Consider the following 20,069-nt stretch of genomic DNA (forward strand, 5'->3'; position numbering starts at 1 on the left):
CTAACCTTGAAAAATATGAGTTTAATTACATAGACAGCACACAGAATTTTTGGCTGCTCAGTCAATTTATGTGAAGATTACAAATGCTCATAACTTTTGCTAGGCAGTAGTCCTATTGTTTAGTGGAGCTAAACGCAATGTTCTTTGGCTTGCTTGGGGGTAAGTCTATGTTCGTTTCTCATGATCCTTTTTACACCACTTGGTAGTCTTTTGGCAACTTATTGACAGCTTTTCACTTGCCCTCCTGTTGCAGTACATGAATGAAATGAAGGGAATGATATTCTCAAGGAAACCCTAAAGATAGATTTATTTAAGTGAAAATTTACAATACTACACTGGTACCTTAATTGGCACACTTAATCTAGTTTGTTAGTTTTAACTAAATCTTGAATAGTTGATTGTTCCCTGCCATTTTGTAATCTGAATGAAGTGACTACATGAGAGCTGCTTCAGCACTTAGTAAGATTTTTCTCTGCTAAATTAATTTTCAGATGTTTGTTCCTCATAAAGAAAACGAGCATTTGCTGAAGTTCATTGAAGTAAAACTTGGCTTAAACACAACTAAGTAAGTTTTTAAACTCTTTACACCTTCTAAGATATCCAAACTTCTGAAACTGCTCTGAGAAGTATAAAATCTCAGTGGCTTGTGAGAATTTTATAGAGGAGTTACAGAAACAGTTTCTATTTGTCGCCTGGTTTTAAGATTGAATTAAAAAAAGATGCATGTACAGAATTTACTTTGGATTTTGAGGTTTCTGAGGCACCTCAATATTTTTCATGCCTGGGGGTGAAAGCATTTAATAGATTTTTGTTTTCTTTTGATGTTGAAGAGCAAAAACTTTCTGTACCCTGTCTAGTGTTTCTAATAAGACTTGAAAGCAAAGATAATAGGGTAAAGGTGGTGGTACTTTTTATAGCCTGGAAAAGAAAGGGCTCTGAAAAAGGTCATGAACTATTGATACTATCTCAAAACAGGGTTGGGTTGTGGGGTTTTATTTTTAGTTTTGTAAGAATAACAGCCCCCCAAAAAACCCTGTATGTTTTGGAAGAAATTAGGTCAAGGGACAACAATAAAAGTCAGAGGGAATTGTTGAGATTCTAAGAAAAACTCTTTGCATCTGTAAAAGAGTTGAATGTTGGTCTACAAGAAGAAGACATCATAGCTACTGATTTTCTGGAAAACTTCAAATGGAGTATTGGTAAGGACTGAGACATGTCCTGGACCCACGCCAAGACTTGCAGTTCTGTGCAGGAATTGGGACTCTCTCCTGGGAGCTGCATCTCTCTTACAAAACTACTTCACAGCCTTTCAGGGGAAGACGTGGAAAATGACATCACACATAATTGAAATTGTTGGGGAATTTTGGAAGACAAGATGTAACAACATTGACTAAGATGCATTAACACACATACATGCACTTTCTTAAGTGTTTTGCAAGAAAAGAAAGGACTGCTTCTGGTCAGGATTTCAGTTTATTCAGCTATCAGGTATTATGGACTTTATTTTTTTTCCCCCCAGGGACTTGCTACATGTTACTTTCCAGGCTGTCAAACTCTGCAATGAAGCCAGTGATTGAGACAAACTGGGTGCAACTATGCCTAGAAAATTGTGTAACTGTGGGTTGGAATTACGGTTTGCAGCACAAGAGCTTCAAGATCTGTCTTTTAAGGCCAGTTTGGACATGCCCAGCTGTTAATCTTTAAATTCAGTCTGTCTAATTGAAAGTGGTTCTGTTCTCTAGTCTTCCCTTGGGGGAAAAGAAAAAGAAAAGAGGGAGGAAAGCAAAACAAAATAAGACAAGAATGCATTCATGGCATCACATGCTGCACCAATTCCAGTTGAGAATACACATTGATAGTGCTTCTTGGCAGAGTAGATAATCTTTCTGCTCATTAATTGAGAAAGAAGAGTGATCAAGTGGGTTCGACTACAGAACTAGAATTTCAGCATTAAGGATTCTATTCTTGGCAGTGCCTCGGGCTTGTTTGTGATCTCAGATGACCACTTTCGCTTCATCATCTCCCTGTTTGGAATGAGGACAAGCATACCTTATTGCATCAGTATCTCTAAAATCTTAATCCACTGTGACAACAAAGTGCTTTGTGGTCCCCATAATGGAGTTATATGGGAGGTTGGGGTTTTGTGATTTAATAAAAGAGTTGTAGTCTGGTCTCTTCAGATCACAGATTCTTTTTTGGAAGATAAGCTTTTGACAGTTACTCTGAAAAGTACTTGTAAACCAGTTTCAAATGATAACAAGATAACTTTTCAAAGATTAATTTCAAATAGTTTCCTATGACATGAATAGGTTAAACTGTGATTGGTTGTGTGCTGGGTTTTTTTTTTCTTATCTGTGGGGGCATTGTTATAATTTTTAATGGGATGTTTTTGCCTTACTAGGAATTTTACAATGAATTGGCTCCTTTGTCAAGAATCTCTTCAGGCACCCTCCCAAGACTTTTTTTTGCGACTAACACAGTCATCACTGTTGCCTTTCTATATTTTAGTATTAATTATCTGCCTTTTTTCTGTAACTCAGGTCATTTTTAGGAGAATTTGGTAAGTAACTTACTTACACTGAAAAATAAGAAGTTAAGAATAAGAGTTTCATGGATGTCTAAGTGAATGGTCATCATGTTTGTTGCTCCAAAGTTTGTTGCACCATTGAGCTTGCCAGGGTGTGAGCACCAGTGGAAAGGCCCACCAGAGGCTCCTAAAGAAAGTCCTTTAGTGATGAGCTTCTTGAGCTTCCCTCCAGTCAAGACAGGGAGTTGTCATTGGTTTGTTTCCCCATAGGTGCATTTCCTGCAGACTTCTGGCTAATGTTTTGTGATATGTTTATGTCTCTTCCCATTGTGAGGGAGAAAGATGTTTTGTGTGTTTTCCCCTTCCAACAGCAAAGTTATCCAATTGTTGCTAGAGGATTTGTTTCTCTGTTTTGCGGGGGAGGGGGTCCAAGTTTACATACTGCGAAGGATGAGATGGGTGGAGTTGAGAGAATTCAGATTTCTAATGCTTCACTATTGTTTGGGGTTTTTTTTTTAACTCTTGTTTACTGTGATAAGGTCCATCAGCATTTGCAGCTCAGAACAGAGCTGAAGTAAAACTGACTCAATTATTTTTAGTTTCACGGTGATTCACAGTTCCCTTGAGAGAAGGGGTAGGGGAGCTGTCTGTTTACAGACTAAGAATAGCAAGACTGTAAACCTAGCGTAACTTGTCTTGGAAACTCAATTGCTAGGAAATTATCTCTTCCCGGTAGAAGATGAATGGTGTAACTGCTCAGGCATTAGGGCAAATTTCTCACTTGTCTGCAGCAAAAATCAATAGATTTTTCAAGGACTAAGACTTCTAATAGATAAAGATTATACTGCTATAAATGAAAATGTTTGTCAGGTTGGATGTATGATAGCATATTCAAAACAATGAAACAAACGCTTCCTATTTTTTGCTAGTGTTGAAATAGCTGTTTACTACTTTGTAGGAAGCAGTGACTCCAGTATGTCCAACAGCTTTTTAAAGAAAAGCTTAAAATAAACCTTCTCCCCCCCCCTTTTTTTTTTTAAAAGTTTTGAAGCGATTAATAATCTCAAATATTTTTCCATTTATTGTGAGGAAGCTTATTATAAAATTGTAACCTGAAATCACATCATGGTAGAATAAAATTTCTCTCTTGTGTACCTTGCTATCTTGTTTGTAGAAAAACATTTGTTGTAAGATTTTGGTTATGATTTTTATTTATAATAATGTGACTAAAAGCTGGTTTTGTTATCTTACTTTGTCATAAAAGGGTATACACATTCCATACACAATTATTGTCCTACAGATTCCATAATTCTTCACCAAGCTAGTGATATGAAGAAACTCAGTTAGAATGCATGTACCGCATGTTTCATCTAAATGTTTGTGGAGTGTGCGTGCTCTTAAATTAGACTGTGTCTTGTTGCTGAATTACCTTAAAATAGTATTTACAGTCATAGGCAGCGATCCCATTGTATTAATTCACAGCCATTTCTCCAGAGAGGTTACAGCCTTAAAAAAAGGGACAGCAGATACTGATAGATCATTGATGATGTACAAAAAACAAATAAGCAGTGCAACAATATTGTATGATATGGCAAAGAATGATCTCGGTGTACTGCTGACTTAATGGTCATAAAAGTGTTTTTATTGGCACCTTTGCCTGAGATAATGTCTGAATTAAGTGATGTCTCATTTTCTCCAACTGCAGTGGTGAACCACTGAAAGAGACAGTTAAACTTGAGGATGGTCGAATTGGAGAGAGGCCAGAAATAGTTTATCATGTAATTCACACAATTTTACTTGGTTGTCTAGCGATGTGTTTGGAAGGGTAAGTCTGATTTTGATGTATCTTTTTTGAAAGCAACAGAGAGTTCCTAACTGGACATGATATACCATTCACCCCTTTGAAATTCACCCCTTTTCAGAAATGTATTTGGCATATAGTGGTACTGGTTAGTAGCAGAGATAGCAAAGACGATTCTGACTATAAATTGGATATAGGTATATGATTTTGTGCTTCGTCTCTTTAACATATTTTCCAAGCTTTAATGCCGCCAAAATCTGAGACATTAATTGAAGCAAATTTTAATCACTTTCTTTATGGTATTTAAGTGTAGAACTGCACTGTAATTCTTTTAATATTGTATTCTAGCGAGATCTTTTGTAGTTGTTTTGATGAACAGTGTATGTTCTGGAATATTGGGACATGGAAGATTTCTTACCCATCTTCTTGTGTCTAGACTAGCATGAAGTATACCTTTGCTTGACGTACTAAAGCAGTAGCAAAGCTGTTTTCAAAGGTATTGTGTTAGTCTTTAAAGCTACAGAGGCTAATATTGGGAAGATGTTGTTCTAATCTTGGGCTCTCAGCTAAGTCATCTCAAAAGTGGTAGGCTTGTGTTTGTATTATGCTCGTTGTCCTAAAATCTGAATATTCACAAATTCTTAAAGTGAAAAGACTGTTGTGTTACCATGTAGTTGTCTTGACTTGTCTATCCTTAAGAGGCAGACGATACCAGCAAATCATAAATTGTTTATTAAATATTTTCCTTTCCTTTCTTCAGGAACTCCCTTATAGTACAGTGTCTGTACAGCTTTGCTGAATAGCTGATTTTTATCCTTGCTTGGCTGGAAAACCGCAACAGCCAAGTGACTTTACTAGTCTCTTTGTTTTTCTTTCATCCTCCCCTGAACTCTGTGAAGGATTTTGTCATCTTTGACCTTGGATCTTGCTCCTGCATCTTGCAGCAGATAATCAGGTGCCTGCTCTTCTGCTAGAGATTTCCTTGGTTTACCCTTCAGTGCCATCAAATTTGATCTCAGATTGCTTGAACATCCAGACTGTGTTTGACATAGGAAAAAAATCTGAATGCTTTTATAAGTAGCTTGCATAGAGAGGCAAGCACAGAGTTCCAACTAAGTTATTGTGATGTTTTTCAGAACAAAATATCTATGGACGCCTTATGTTTGCATGCTTGCTGCATTTGGTGTGTGCTCTCCTGAACTTTGGATGACACTTTTCAAGTGGCTTCGACTGAAAGCTGTGCACCCAATACTGCTGGTGAGTTGCAGTTGCCAATGTCTTGGGAATTACTATAACTTTTCAAACAGCAATGGCCTAAGACCTATAGAAGAACCCATTAAAAGAACGTGTAGTTCTGTGAGCAGTGGATCTCATATAGTCTGCTTTTTCTGTGTCTTTCATTCTTAATATCATACTTTCATGTGTTTTCTGGTACCTGGTGATAAAGTTGTGTTCACACTACAGCCTTACAAGAAAGAGAGCTGTCTTCATCTCTCTCTCTCTCTCTCACTCATCTGTTTAATTTCTTTTAACAAATCTTTGAGACCTCAAGCCCTCTGTCATATTTAGTTGAGATTGGCCAAGAAGGTCAAGTGCTCTGTAGGAGGAGCGCAGGAGAAAAAGTACAGGCATGAAGGCAAGCATCGATATTAAGCCTTCTTCCACTAGGAAATGAGGCTAAAAATTTGGTAGTTGGGTGTAGTTAATTGCTGAGAGTAAAGCTGCTTCATAAGAAATGGTACGTGGAATTACTTTGCATAAGATTTGTTCATGTGTGGCCATTATAGAGAAGTGTTGCAATTGAAGATGAGCTTGTGCTACAAGTGCAAACAACTCCCCCATTTCCAGTGCTAGCTTTGTTCTTAATATGCTGAGAGTTGCTTTGTGCACTTTTTGGCAGGTTTTGGCATTTATTTTATTAATAAAATAAAGATAGGACATTACTTACCTCAATTTCGAGAGGCTTATAGGAATAAATATTTTATATTTAAACAGAGATTCACTATGTCACTTGTGAAAATGTCATACACCGTTATATCAGAAACAGTGACAGTGTTCTTCCAATCAAGGAGTAACAATATGTTCATGTACACAGTAAACACATTCCTTTATATACCTCGTTTTCTTTTGTATAGACCTGCTTTATTACTGTTAACACAGTAGATGTGTTAATAGCTTATTATCAAGAGAACACCTTGTGTGCATTCCTTACCAAATGTTTCCTGTACCACGCAAGCTATTTTCTCCTCTTTCGAAGGGAAAATTGTATCAGCTAGAATGATGGTGTGCTGAAGAATGGGTTTCTGGGTTTTGCATATCAGTATTGTTAATCTGAACAAAAGCATCAACAAGATCAGAGGTTTGAAATGCTTGTTTCATACTTTTTTTTCCTTCCTCAGATTATCTAATTTTAATTTGTATGTGAGAGGTGTTTACTTTTCTTCTGTTACCTACATCATGTGGACATTGTGTCATTGTTATTTGAGCAGTAATTAACCATCCCTAATATTGGTGGTAAAGTTATCATGCATCAAATAAGTTCTTCTGTGCTAAATTAGGCAAATTCTTGTTTGCGGAGAGTTTTTTGCCTGGTTGAAAACCGTGAAGTTTCACTTACTGTCACTCCAAGGTTTCAGGCATAAACGTAGCCTACTATATGAGCAGAATCAATAGATAGTCCAAGGCTAAAGAACAGAGAATGGTCCATATTCCATTTCTTCTAACATTTATTTTCTAGGCTCTTATTCTGAGTATGGCAGTTCCCACAATAATTGGATTCAGCTTGTGGAAAGAGGTAAGAAAAGTACCTTTGTGGTTTTTGTTTTGTATGTAGGCACAATATGAGTCAAAATGATGAGCAAATATAATGAAATATACTTGGTGAAATGACACATATATGATTAAATAAAAGCTGTCATCCACCGAAAATATGTTTTAGTTTTATAAGAATTCAAAAAAATTATTTTTTAAAAAAGCAATCAAATATAAAAGCCAGTCTTGACCAACAGTATTTTAACAGATTTTGTAACATCTGCCTTACAATAGAAATTTTGGTTGCAGTGTAACCTGACTATACATTTCTGCCAGAGCAATAGATATTCTCCTGAAAAAAAGCTACAGTTGCTCAAAAGAGTTATGAAATCTATTACAATAGAGGAAACTAGTTTACTTGACCAAAGGATTCTTTTTCAGGTTATTTTTTACTAAAAGCAGTGTGGGGGTTTAGACTCTAGAGGGCTTCATCCGTTGCAGATCCAGCTTTTGCTTTTAAGCAGCGGTGAACAGTTTACTCTCCAGGTTTAAAACCCATCCCTGAGCTTGGAAACTTTGATTAATAGCAACGGGACAGTGCAAATGCCTTGAGGCTCTTAATCTGGTACCCTGGCTGTAAATGGTTGAGTGTACAGCTCAGCATCTTTCTGCTTGGCTGCCTTTTGACTCAGTCTGGCATAGTCCCTCATCTAACTAGATTTTTCTAAGGACTCTGATTGATAAGTGAAGCTGGTTCTCCTTGGGGTGGCAGTAGCGGTTCCTCTTTCTGTCCATCTGTTGTTTTGGGGACAGTCAGGTGTATGTGTAACAGTGCTGGTACAGCTTTCAGCCCTGATACGAACATGTGGCAGCTGTTCTTGTGCTACCCTAACATGTCTGGTTGTAGACTGCTATCACTTAACAGCTGAATTGTCCAGGTAATGGGGGTGGAAAGTAGTCCCATTTCCAGCTGTCTGTCCGCTATGGCTGTTGCAGAGTAAGTTGTCCCTTTAGTCTGGCATAACCTGTAAACTTTATTCTTTTCAGAGCTAGCAACCAGTAGCTTTCACTTACTATTTACAATAGCATGTTCCAGCCCCTGACCATGCCTTCTGCAGATAAATGCTCAAAATGGCTGCCAAAATGTTTTTCAGGAGCATAACCTGAGATACTCTACTTCATACAATACAGTGTAATTTCCTTCACTGCAGTAATTGAAGTAAAAATCAGAGGAAAGTCCGGGGCAAATTACCCACATAATGGTCTTCTAAGAAATTTCTTCTCTCCTTTCCCACTTGCATAGCACCTTTCCATCAACTAACAACAGTCCAACTCCCCCAGTTCAAGCAAGTTTACCATGAGAGATTTGTCAGCTTCTTGGTTTAGTGCCCTTATTTATATGCATTTGCATATGAAAACCTGAACCATGGTTTTGATTCATTTAAGGCCAGTTGAAGTTGATGAATGTTGTTGCCACATAGTTTCTTGGGGTTTTTTTAATTATTTTTTTATTATAAGTATTCTAATAAAATTGGATTAGAGATGAGAACTTGTGTTTAACATACTTATTTTGGAGAAGGTCTCCTGCTGTCAGATAAGTATAAACAGTGTGTTTCACAAAATATTAAAACAAAAATACCAATCAGAAGGGAAAACTCAGATGAAACCTATTTCTGTTGTGTTATTTAAGGCTTTAATATAATGAGATGCTCTATAGATTCTTTTTTTTAATTGTAAGTAACCAAAAATATGTTTTCATCAGTTTTTCCCTAGGATAATGACAGAGCTTTCAGAACTACAAGAATTCTATGATCCTGATACAGTAGAACTCATGACATGGATAAAGTAAGTATGAAGTCCTACATTTCTATTTTACTACTCTATGTCAGAGTATTTTAATCTCAGCATTTTGTGGAGCTACCTCTATTAATCTGAGTTTTCCCTTGCTAAGTCATTACATGATGTAGAGGGAGATAGGAGGAAAAATGTGTATGTTAAGTTTGGTATTACTCCCATGGAAAGAAACAGGAATTTATCACTGATTATAAGAGGAGAAGGTCCTGAAACATGCAAGCAAATGATGCTTAATATCATTACTAGTCCTAATTTCCAAGTAAAGTTGGACATCTTAGTACTTGGTTCTTTGCATGCTAACTTTTCAGTAGGTTAGAGGATTCCTGTTGATTGTAATTCCGTGGGGGACAGAAACGCTGAAATTTTTGTGTGCATGAGCCAGTAAAATGAAATGCCTGAATGTAAGGACTTAGAGACTTCAGTCAAGAAACATGCAGTGTAACATGTACGATTCAAACTTCCCCTTTGACCAGAAGGCTGGAAAGGTTCCTATCTGTCTGGCTAGGCCAGGCATAGCAAATACTGAGCTATGTTATATAGTTCATACTGAGCCATATATATAGCTAATACTGAGTCAAGTTATTTTCACAGATGTATTTTTATTCTCACCAAAAGTTTGAGAACTGGATTCTGGCCTCATTCAATCTAACTTTGAACTGTGCCATTAGGAACTGCACTTCTCTGAAAGTTAGATCCCATGTGTTCAGATTACTTACTTTTAACTGCATTTTTTTAGAGTATTATTTTCTGTATTTATGTAGTCTTTAATGTCAACCTGTTCATACTCAGAAAAGACAAGGCTGGTAATTATGGTGTTCCAGCCAATTTCTTCTTTCTGTTAATAGTAGTGTATGTTCTTTGTCACTGCTGTAGCTCTTCAAGGCAGCAAGTGGAATAATGCCAAGTACCTAATGGCTTTCCCACTAGTCTGCATATATTACACTTCAAGTACATAATTAATCATGGTGAATTGCATTGAGATTCACTCAGCTAAGAGCAATTTGACTACCCTTATTTGTAGCAGCTGTTCACATTTTTAATGAAAATAAGGATTTTTTTTTTTTTTCCTTAAGGATGTACTTAGATATCCATATTCGAATTTTAATTCCATGTCATTATTATAGTATACTTTCTTAGAATTTTCTTTCTGATAAAATGAATTTGTTTTGATTTTTCACTGCAGGAAAATTCTCTTCAGGAAAAGTTGCCCAAAGTCTGTAGTAAAGTGTGACAATGACTGTTTTCTTTCACTAATGCAGGAATACGAATAGTCAAAAGATGAAACCAAACCCAGAAACATAATTATTGTAGATGTTATTCTGTATCATAACACTATTTACTCGTAGATGATTAAATACATTGTCCTAGAGATCAAATGAAAATAATCACAAATCTTTCCCTTACAAGATAACATCATGTTGTTTCTCCTTCTACCTATGCTCCCTCCCAAGCTTGTTTCGTCACAAGTCAGCAACCATTCAGTAAATCCATTCCAGGACCACTCTGAATGGTGCTCCATGGATTGCAAGGAGGGGAGGAGAATGGCCATCAGCCCTTGCCCCAGCAGGAGACCTTCCTCGCAAACTCCGTATTGCTGCAGGTCTGAGCTTTTCCTGGCAAGGAAACTACTGCCACTGCAGCATTAACACCAATTGTAATTAGACCCCCAGTGATATCTTCATGCACTCCAATTCATACCATAGCACCTTAAAAGATGAAAACAGTGTTTAAAATTAAAAACATTATTTTGAGAAATGCATCCTGTACTCAGCCGTGTATGTTGTTGTTGCTTTTGCAGACGACAGGCTCCTGTGGCTGCTGTGTTTGCAGGCAGCCCACAGTTAATGGGTGTGATTAAGCTTTGTACCGGTTGGATGGTGTCGAGCTTGCCTTTATATAATGATGATGATCTTCTAAAAAGAAATGAAAATGTGAGTATCAGCGATTTATACACTGTTCCATCATGTAAGACTGAAGTGCCCGATTGAGATGTGTGGGAGTACTGTAAATGTTAATGCTCTAAAGAAGATGACCTTGTAATGTTCCTCATGACACACACATTTGCATTGCTCTTTGATGAGTCCCAGGCCACCTGGCAATGCAAATTATTTGTTTGGTGTCACCCCTGCTACATGTGAGTGGTCTCTGAAATACTGCTCCCCACCCCCCCAAGTATTTAATTTATCGGTGATTTTTGCATTGCATGAACATGTTTTCTTAATTTATAGATTTATCAGATCTATTCAAAGAGGTCAGCAGAGGATATTTATAAGATACTCACATCTTACAAAGCCAATTTTCTGGTTATTGAAGATTCAATTTGCAATGAAGTGGGACCTGTAAGAGGATGCAGAGTTAAAGATCTATTGGATATTGCCAATGGTCATGTAAGTAACAGTAAGAAAAAAAATGAATGTTTGAATGCATAAATAATTCATTTAAAAAGAAGTCTTCTTCTAATGCTGATCTTATTTTTCTGATTGTAATTGATATGTATACAAAGACTCATAAATTTTTAAAGTGATCAGTTAAGTTTTGGTTAGTCTGTTTCACACACCTGTAATCTTACCCCATACTATTCTTTAACTGTCCTACCCACCTAATACATTAGAACCATAGAATCATAGAATGCTTTGGGTGGGAAGGGACCTTTAGAGGTCATCTGGCCCAACCCCCCTGCAGTGAGCAGGGACAGCTTTAACCAGATCAGGGTGCTCAGAGCCCCGTCCAACCTGACCTTCAATGTTGCCAGGGATGGGGCCTCTACCACCTCTCTGGGCAACCTGTTCCAGTGCTTGACCACCTTCATTGTAAAAAATTTCTTTCTTATGTCTAGTCTAAATCTATTCTTCTTTAGTTTAAATCCATTATTCCTTGTCCTGTCACAACAGGCCTTGTTAAAAAGATTCTCCCCATCTTTCCTGTAGGCCCCCTTCAAGTATTGGAAGGTTGCAATAAGGTCTCCTTGCAGCCTTCTCTTCTCCAGGCTGAACAACCCCAACTCTCTCAGCCTGGCCTCATAGGAGAGGTGCTCCAGCCCTCCGATCATTTTTGTGGCCCTCTTCTGGACCCGCTCCAGCAGGTCCATGTCCTTCTTGTGCTGAGGGCCCCAGAGCTGGACGCAGTGCTCCAGGTGAGGTCTCACCAGAGCAGAGTAGAGGGGCAGAATCCCCTCCCTTGACCTGCTGGCCACGCTTCTTTTGATGCAGCCCAGGATACGGTTGGCTTTCTGGGCTGCAAGCGCACATGGCCGGCTCACGTCCAGCTTTTCATCCACCAGTACCCCCAAGTCCTTCTCCGCAGGGCTGCTCTCACAGCTAGTATCTAGCTGTGCTGCTTTTCTGCCAATCATTAAATGCCATTTAACTATATAAATGTTTTAAGACTAACACCTGAAGAGGTTATTACAAAAGCAGTAAAGCCCTGCCTCAGAGGGCATTCTTTAGTAGCTTTAAAGATGAAATTTTAAAATGGATAAACTCAGTTCTAAAACTCTGCCTGGGATGAGGACCAGCTTGCATTCAATTCAGTACAGCCTGTTTGCTACTGATGAGGCTACAAATCTGTTCAGTTCAGTCTTGAGATAGGTTAGCACCCCAATAGACAGTTTAAGCCACTGCAGGTAGAAAGATTGGTTGAATAAACTGTAGAGTTATGAAGATATCCATGAATGCTACTTTAGTCATTGCCATGCTGTGTCTGTTCTGAATGCTGATAGTGCTGCTCTTGCTGCTGAAGCAGGGAATGGGATGGGGTTTGTAAAGTGATCTCATTACCACTTGTTTGTCTGCTTCCTGGGAATCCAGCAAAAGTTTTGACTTTTTATAAAGACAGGAGTGGCCCTAAACTCACTTAGGGTTTGGTTGCTTATTCTCAGGTCAACAGGAGAGAGGGAGTCACCAGTTACTTATAAGGAGTCACAGGTTAGCTTCATTTAGTTGGTTTCCTGACTAAGAAAAATAACTTAAGCATCTGTTTGACATTACAGCCTGTTGTGTATTAACTATACCAAGTTAGTCCTTGTTTGAATGCTCTTTTTTTTTTTTTTTTAATGGGGAGGATATGTGTGTTTCTTGTATAAGTCTTATATTCCATTCTTGGGAAAAGTCCAAACTGTTCCTCTGTGTTAGGTATTTTATAAGCTCTACTTTCAATGATACATGTTTCAAAAGAACTCGTAATGCAAGCATTTCATGTCTGTAGTTGCTTTCATTTGAGGGAGTAATTATAGGGATGATATGTTTTTAGGGGATTACTCTTTAATTTTCCCAGGAATCTATAACTGGTGTCAGTTTCACTTGTAGGTTTCCTGGCCAGTTTATCCATGGAGAATATTCTCTCTGTTTTTCTATTAACTTCCTTACCGTTGCTGAAATCTATCCTCTTTCTTTCTTTGCCTTGCTGCTAAAATCATGTATGCCATGATTATTCCATGTTGTAACCAATATACTATACCATAACAGAGTGTGTGTGTGTACGAATAACCTCCATCATTGACAATCAGCACATGTTATCTCTCAGTTTCTTCTCAGATCTGTTTTTGCTTTGCATGAGGAAGTTCCTGTTCCCTCTTCACACTTAGGATGTCAACTGGAACAGTTAATCACAATTTCAGGATTCCATTCCCTTATACCCCTGCATCTCTCATCTCCATGCTTCCTCCATGCTTCCCTTTTGCACATAATCCTGCTCTCATCCTAATTTCAGCAACACAGTTTTACTGTCAGGTTTTTAAGTTTTTGTTTGATTCATATATAAGAATGAGTTTCTTCCTCCTTTAATTCCTAACACCCAGTTATTCAACAGTTCATCCTAAGGAACACTTCCCAGTACTTTACAGAGCGGCTGTTGCTTGCAATGATAATTTCAATCAAAGTGGGGGAAAAAAAAACTATCAAAAGACAGTATTCAATGCAAGGAGCCTGGTTTTGATAAATGCCACACACAGCACTGTCAGTACAGAAAAGCAGTCATTTAGTATTTTTGTGTCAAAGTGACAAGGGTTATCCTGTTTATAGTGGAGAGAGATTAAGAAGGGGAAAAGAAGGTTTGTGATGAGAGTTTCAGTTAAAATCTGTTCTGCTGAATGTCTGTAATCTAAATCTGTAACAAAACAACTGGTATATAAATTTAAATGTAGACAACTGAGTGTTCAGTATTTTTAGAAAAAGATTCATTGGCTAGTAATGAATGTTCCTGTCTGTGGCTGAGTCCGTACTGGGTTGGATGCTAAAAATGATAGTTGTAGAAAAAATATTGGAATGGCCAACAGGAATAAAGTATTTTTTTTCAGAAAGTTGACATAGTTTGTTCCTGAAAGTTGATATAGTGTGTTGTCTCAGGAAGCTTTGAAACAAAACTCTCAGTTTGCTTGTTAACAAAAATTGTCTAAGTTGTGTTGAAAGATTATCCAGCCTTTCCAAACTAGTGGAAGCTAGTGCATATGTAGTTGGAGACCACAGCATTTACTTAGTCCCAAAGTGAGTGAGACAGGCCATTATGCTGTTGACAAGTCTATGCATGTGTTTTCCAAATTGCTGTGTTTAGGAAGATAAGTATTACTTTCTAGTTTGGACTATGTCCTATAGTCCTAGTCCGATACACTCTCAGCCAGTGTCAGAAACAAGGTATGATTATTGATAGGGCAAGACAGCGGTGTGTGGCTGAAGGACTGTGGATCAGGGGAAATATCTTTGTGTTTGGTAGCCACTGATAGATTTTTCTCCATGAATTTGTCCTACCACCTTTTTTTAAACCCATGTAACCTTGTGCCATCAGAAGGAGTAGTGAAGGGATTTGTTCAAGGATATCAGATAGTAGATGCTAAAACACACAAGCAATTTGCTTCCAAGTCAATTGGTTGGAGTTTATATGGCGATACGTGTATGTGTCTTCAGTCTTTATTAGGTATGTCAAACTTCCTTGGCCTGGGAAAGGTAATTGAGAATTTCCTTCCCTACATAGGTGGTATGCTATGTGCAGGTCAGGTTTGAAGTACTGGGTAAACGGGGCATGTGGATAATTTCCACTGCCATTGTTCTTTATTGCATGAATAAAGTACACTGGTTTTAATGTCTGCTATCCTGACAAAGGTATTAATTCACAAAGGCTGTTTTAGATGGTTAAACAAATTATAGGGGAATACGTTTTCAGCTTATTGGAATTGTACAGTATGGAAATTAAATGTCTATCATAAATGAAATTTACAGAATACGGAAGTAAATTAAATGTACAGAATTACGTTCTGTAACCACTTATCTTCAGTATTTTAATTAGATCTTCTTCTTTTCTGACAGGTGGTTTGTGAGGAAGGTGACAGTTATGCCTACTCAAAATATGGACGATTTTGTCATGAAATCAAAATGAACTATTCTCCATATGTGAATTATTTTACTCGGGTATACTGGAATAGATCCTACTTTGTATATAGAATCAACACTGTGATATCCTTCCAGTCATGAAAAAGCATACAAGCTCCTTTCTGAGGATTGATTGTGAATGAAATTCACTTGGAAAAGTTCCTTTTGATCAAGGAAGTTATTTTTGCAGATACATGTGCGCACATGCAGTGTATTGACAGCTTTATTCTACCAAACTGGAATTGTTTGAACTGCAGATCAACAGACACAGATTCCATCCTTGACGGAAAAGGAAAAATTGTCAATTTTACAGTCTCTACAAAGTGTGACAGTCTTCCATGTTTTTGCATTTTTCTTCCCATTATGTATCATCTTAATCTTCATGTAAATGAGAGTTCTAACTTTAGTGTTGGAGAGCTGATGTGGGTGGACTTCAGTAAATGCAGAAAAATTAATTAAAGAGCTCAAGTCATATAGCTTGTATTCTCTAGCAAGAAACCAATCAGTATCCCAAGTCTTTTCAAGTAAGTGTTTGGGTTTTTTGGTTTTCTGTTGTTTTAATTCTTCCTGTCTTGCAGTATAAACACTTCTATGTTTATCAAACACACAGTCATACATCTTAGGTGTAGCTATAGTGTTTGTATAAGTCAAATAAGGAAGATCTTATTTAAACAACACTTCCATAGATTATGGCACTGATCTCTACCTTGTTGGAGACATGTTGGTGGAAGTGCTTGGACTTAGACCTAGCAGTAGGAGTTGACGAAGGTTAGATCTTCAGTTTGGAAAGAACTTGTCTTCAGGATTTTTCCATGCTTAAATGTGTATGTGTGTATGCATATGTGTGTCTTAGCAGCCATCAGAATGGGCCAGTATACAACAGTACGCTATACTTGTTTTTAGACAAGTGTGGCAGGACAACTAGGTTTGCTACTGAGACTTCTGCACTTCTGTTGCACCCCCTCTGTGTGTGTGCTGGTATCTCTGTGAGTGTATGGGAAGGGATGGGTGATATTCATTTCATTCAACTTATTATGTGATAGTTATATTAAGATAGTGCCATAATTGTAATTTAAAGTACTATAATCACCACCATTAATAAATAATGGCACAGTTGTTCATAGCTATTTTTATATCAATTATGCAACTACACTGAGATCTTTGAAAATTTGGGAAAGTACTCCGCAATTTTGCTTCCCTGTAAAATTTGTCTTCCTTATATGACCCCCTTTGCCTCTACAACTATTTTTCTTAACAAGTTATCTGTTCATCCTCTTTGTTGCTGGCTGATATGCTTTCAAGAGAATGGATGATGCTTTAATTCCAACTCTGGGCCTAATCCTGGTTTTGTGAATGGAAAATCCAATAAAAGGTAACGGTAACTTTGCTTATGTAGGTGTAGCTGGACAAAAAGCCAGGACGTAAGTTTTGGAAGAGGTTATTCACCCATTAGGACCTGCAGTTATGGATTCTTGTAACACCTGGCCCAGAGACCAGTCTGTCAGGCATGTGGGAATGATTCTTTGGAGCCCAGATTCTTTAATGAAGGGTCTGGCATAACAGGATGAACCTGCAACTGAAAAATCTGCAAACCATTCTGGAAATGGAAGCTGCAAAACAATCCTTACTGCACTTGTTGATAAAATGCAAGTTCAGAGATTTTAACTCTGAAATTATTAGGAGCTGCAGTGTGTTGGTGTATATGTGTGATTCCTATCTGCTCTATGCAGATGCATTTGCTTACTTTACACTAACAGGTAGTGCTGAGATTTTTTTAAAACCTGTTATCACTATAGGAGTGATTTAAAAGAAAAAAGCTTTATTGTTGTAAAAGTCAACATGTCTGTAATCTATTTTTTACTTTCAGTTATATTTTTACGCCTATGAGTCTTGACAAGATGTTAAATTATCCATTTTATTTGAAACCAATGTTCAGATAAATCCATCAAATATACTGGATATGATCATTGAGAGAAACATTTATCAGTATAACTGAGTTACAAGTTAAAAGTAAATATCCTTTCTGGGGATACAGTCGTTGTGTTGAGGATAGTGTGTATGTGTGTCTCTGGTCAAATGCAGTCTGCATTTATTTGCTTATGCACAAGTGGATGTGTTGTACTGCACTGGACTTTTTCAGACTTTGCAATTACTATAACAACAGAAGCTAGTGTATTAACTTGAGCTATGGCAGGCCTGCAGGAACCTTTTCTGTATGTGCTAGTATGGATGTAGATGTAATATTTGGAAGTAAGTTTATCATTCCTTTATTAACAATTTAAGTTTGTTTGAGTCACTGTCAAGGAATTATATGTCTGTGTGTCAGTCATTTACTCGCCTGAAGTTAATCATTCCTGAATACCATTTCATAACAGCAATAAGGCATTCCAGGTAGCAAACTTCAGGGTTACAACTGCACTTGGGTGGATGAAGTCACGTAGCTTACGGCTTCATGCCTTAGACTGCCATGCCAAGATGCAATATTTAACTGTCCTTGACTGCCTGTTGTGTTTTGCTGCAATGCTGTATGTATGTGTTACCACATAGAACATAGTTTGAATACTTACATGTAGAGCGCACATGTTAAGAAAAACATGAACGACGCCATCTGTACATCTAAAGAAAACTACCTTGTAGCACGCTGGCCTTCAACATGTTTGTTTAAACATGTATAAACTTTATTTGAACTGTGACATAGTTGTTATTATTAGTTTTGTCATAGTTTTTAAGATGTATTCTTGATACTTCAATTGATTCTGCTTTAGGAGAATCATGTAAGATTTTTACCTTGCTTTTTATATTAGAGCAAATTGTATTGCAGCACCATTGGTACAGCAGCCTTAAGTACCAAGAGCCTTTTATGTGGGAGAAACATTGCTCTTGTTCCAGTAAAAAGGCATCATTTTTAAAATGAGTGACTGGAAGAATCGTATCTTACAAAGCAAATTATAAGCTTGAATTTCTTATCCAGCTATGGATTAGCAAAAATATTATTGTCTATTCTGATCTCCACCTTCTGTGAAAAAGAAACAGCAAGTTTCATGATATCCCTCAGAAGGACAACAATAGGGCATGATTACATCGGAGTTGTACACACAACCCTAGTGCGGTTTTCAACTAGGTCACAGGTTTAACTCCCCGAAAGGGCTGGGGGAACGTTTTGCAAATTTTGATCTGTTTTGCTGTAGATGTTGCAATTCAGTTGAAACATGTGCCTTGCAAGCTTTTATTAAACAAACAAACAAACTCAATTGGTGTTTCTTTTTTGTGAAGGGTTTGGTTTTTTTTTTTTTTAATTCCTGTCCCTCTGATTTCTAGAGCTTCTCTTGTGTCTATTAAGACCCCAGCCTCTGAGGATGGTTGTATAGTAAGTAGTAAGTGGTGCAGCTAGGATGTATGCCAGCCATCTGATTAGCAGCTGTTCACTGGGAAGAATGAGAATTTCCATAGCCATTTGTGTTGCTATTTTGCTGGCTTATTTCCTCCTTCACATTTCCAATTTCTGATACGCTTGATCTTAGCAAATGCAAAAAAGTTACCTTGAAAGAATAAATTGAGTATAGTATTTTCAGGCACTCACCTGTTACTGTTAGACTTGTGGATTAAAGTTTAATCAAGCCACAGCTAAACTGACATATACAGCTCTTTCACGTCCACATACTTGAACTCAGTTAATAGATTTGCCAGGAGATATTTGAGACTGACTAAGTAAAGGCATTTCAGAATATAAACTTCTGTTCATATTATTTAAAAAAAATACTGGTTTTATTTCTTCCAAAGGAGGAGATAGACAATTACAGAAAAAAGAAAGAGGGCCAAAAGGTTTAACAGGCATTGAAAATTCTTCAACCTATTTGCTCTGGTGGCATTACTATTTACTGAAAGGTAGAAAGTTAGGGACCAAATCTTGTTCTTACCACTTTATTTTTACTAAGTCATCTGAAAATGTCCGAGTCTTGTGACCCTTCATCAATTTTCCCGTGCAAGTCACATGAATAGGAATTGCAAGATCAGTTTGTAGGGATTGTAATCTGTCATTGAAACACTTCTTAATGACTGCCATTAACTACATATAATGTATTCTTTAACCAAAAATCGAACAGGAGAAAGCATAGGCTGTTTGTGTGAATGGGCAGGCATGCGTGTTGTATTTGCATTTAGAGATGTGTGTTTTACTGTTGTGATTTGGAGATGTAATGAGTAACTTCTATTATCGCTAATGATGGTTGAATCTATAAATCTCCTAAATATTGATGGACAGGTGGACTCTAGAGTACTGTGGTATTAGAGATGAAAGAAAAGCTGAGTTTATTCCAACACAAGCAATATTTCATATGAAGTAATACCTCAACATAAATCTGTATAATCATGCCTTTAGTACTCTTTTTAAAACTTAACTTGGGGGCAGGGGGGTGATTCTAAAACATGCAGTGTGTATTATTTTAGTAATCATTTCTATGTCAGCAGTACAGCTAAAACAAAATATCACCGTTGTGTTGCTGCACTCTTACTATGCCAAATGCAGGACTAGTGGTGCCTAAAGGTCTTCTGAATTGTTTGGTAACTCAACTAGATGTTTAAACATGTAATTAATCTGGCAATGTTTTCAACTTCAGCGTAGTTAGATGTGTGTCATTCTACCTTTCAAGTGATATTTAAGGTTACCTATTCATTTGATGGAAAAGAGGTGGGTGTTTAATGCCTTTCAGTTTCAAACTTTGTTACTTCAGTAATGCAGAAGAATTATTGGTGGTGCTTTTCTTGTTAACAGTGACAT

At 37.3% G+C, this 20,069-nt stretch overlaps 1 protein-coding gene across 1 annotated transcript in view; it reads left to right on the plus strand.

Annotated features, from left to right (window-relative positions):
- Positions 1-15,891, plus strand: part of DPY19L4 (dpy-19 like 4) — a 29,211-nt gene extending 13,320 nt beyond the window's left edge. Inside the window, exons 11-19 of the mRNA XM_075704765.1 lie at positions 492-565; positions 2,402-2,560; positions 4,233-4,352; positions 5,465-5,585; positions 7,066-7,122; positions 8,842-8,924; positions 10,732-10,864; positions 11,162-11,320; positions 15,230-15,891. Of these exons, the coding sequence (XP_075560880.1) occupies positions 492-565; positions 2,402-2,560; positions 4,233-4,352; positions 5,465-5,585; positions 7,066-7,122; positions 8,842-8,924; positions 10,732-10,864; positions 11,162-11,320; positions 15,230-15,394 (1,071 nt within the window). The 3' untranslated portion in view covers positions 15,395-15,891. The remainder of the gene's footprint in view (positions 1-491; positions 566-2,401; positions 2,561-4,232; positions 4,353-5,464; positions 5,586-7,065; positions 7,123-8,841; positions 8,925-10,731; positions 10,865-11,161; positions 11,321-15,229) is intronic.
- The last annotated feature ends 4,178 nt before the right edge of the window (positions 15,892-20,069 follow it).

Source organism: Pelecanus crispus, chromosome 2, assembly GCF_030463565.1.
Source record: "Pelecanus crispus isolate bPelCri1 chromosome 2, bPelCri1.pri, whole genome shotgun sequence".
Lineage (NCBI taxonomy): Eukaryota > Metazoa > Chordata > Aves > Pelecaniformes > Pelecanidae > Pelecanus > Pelecanus crispus.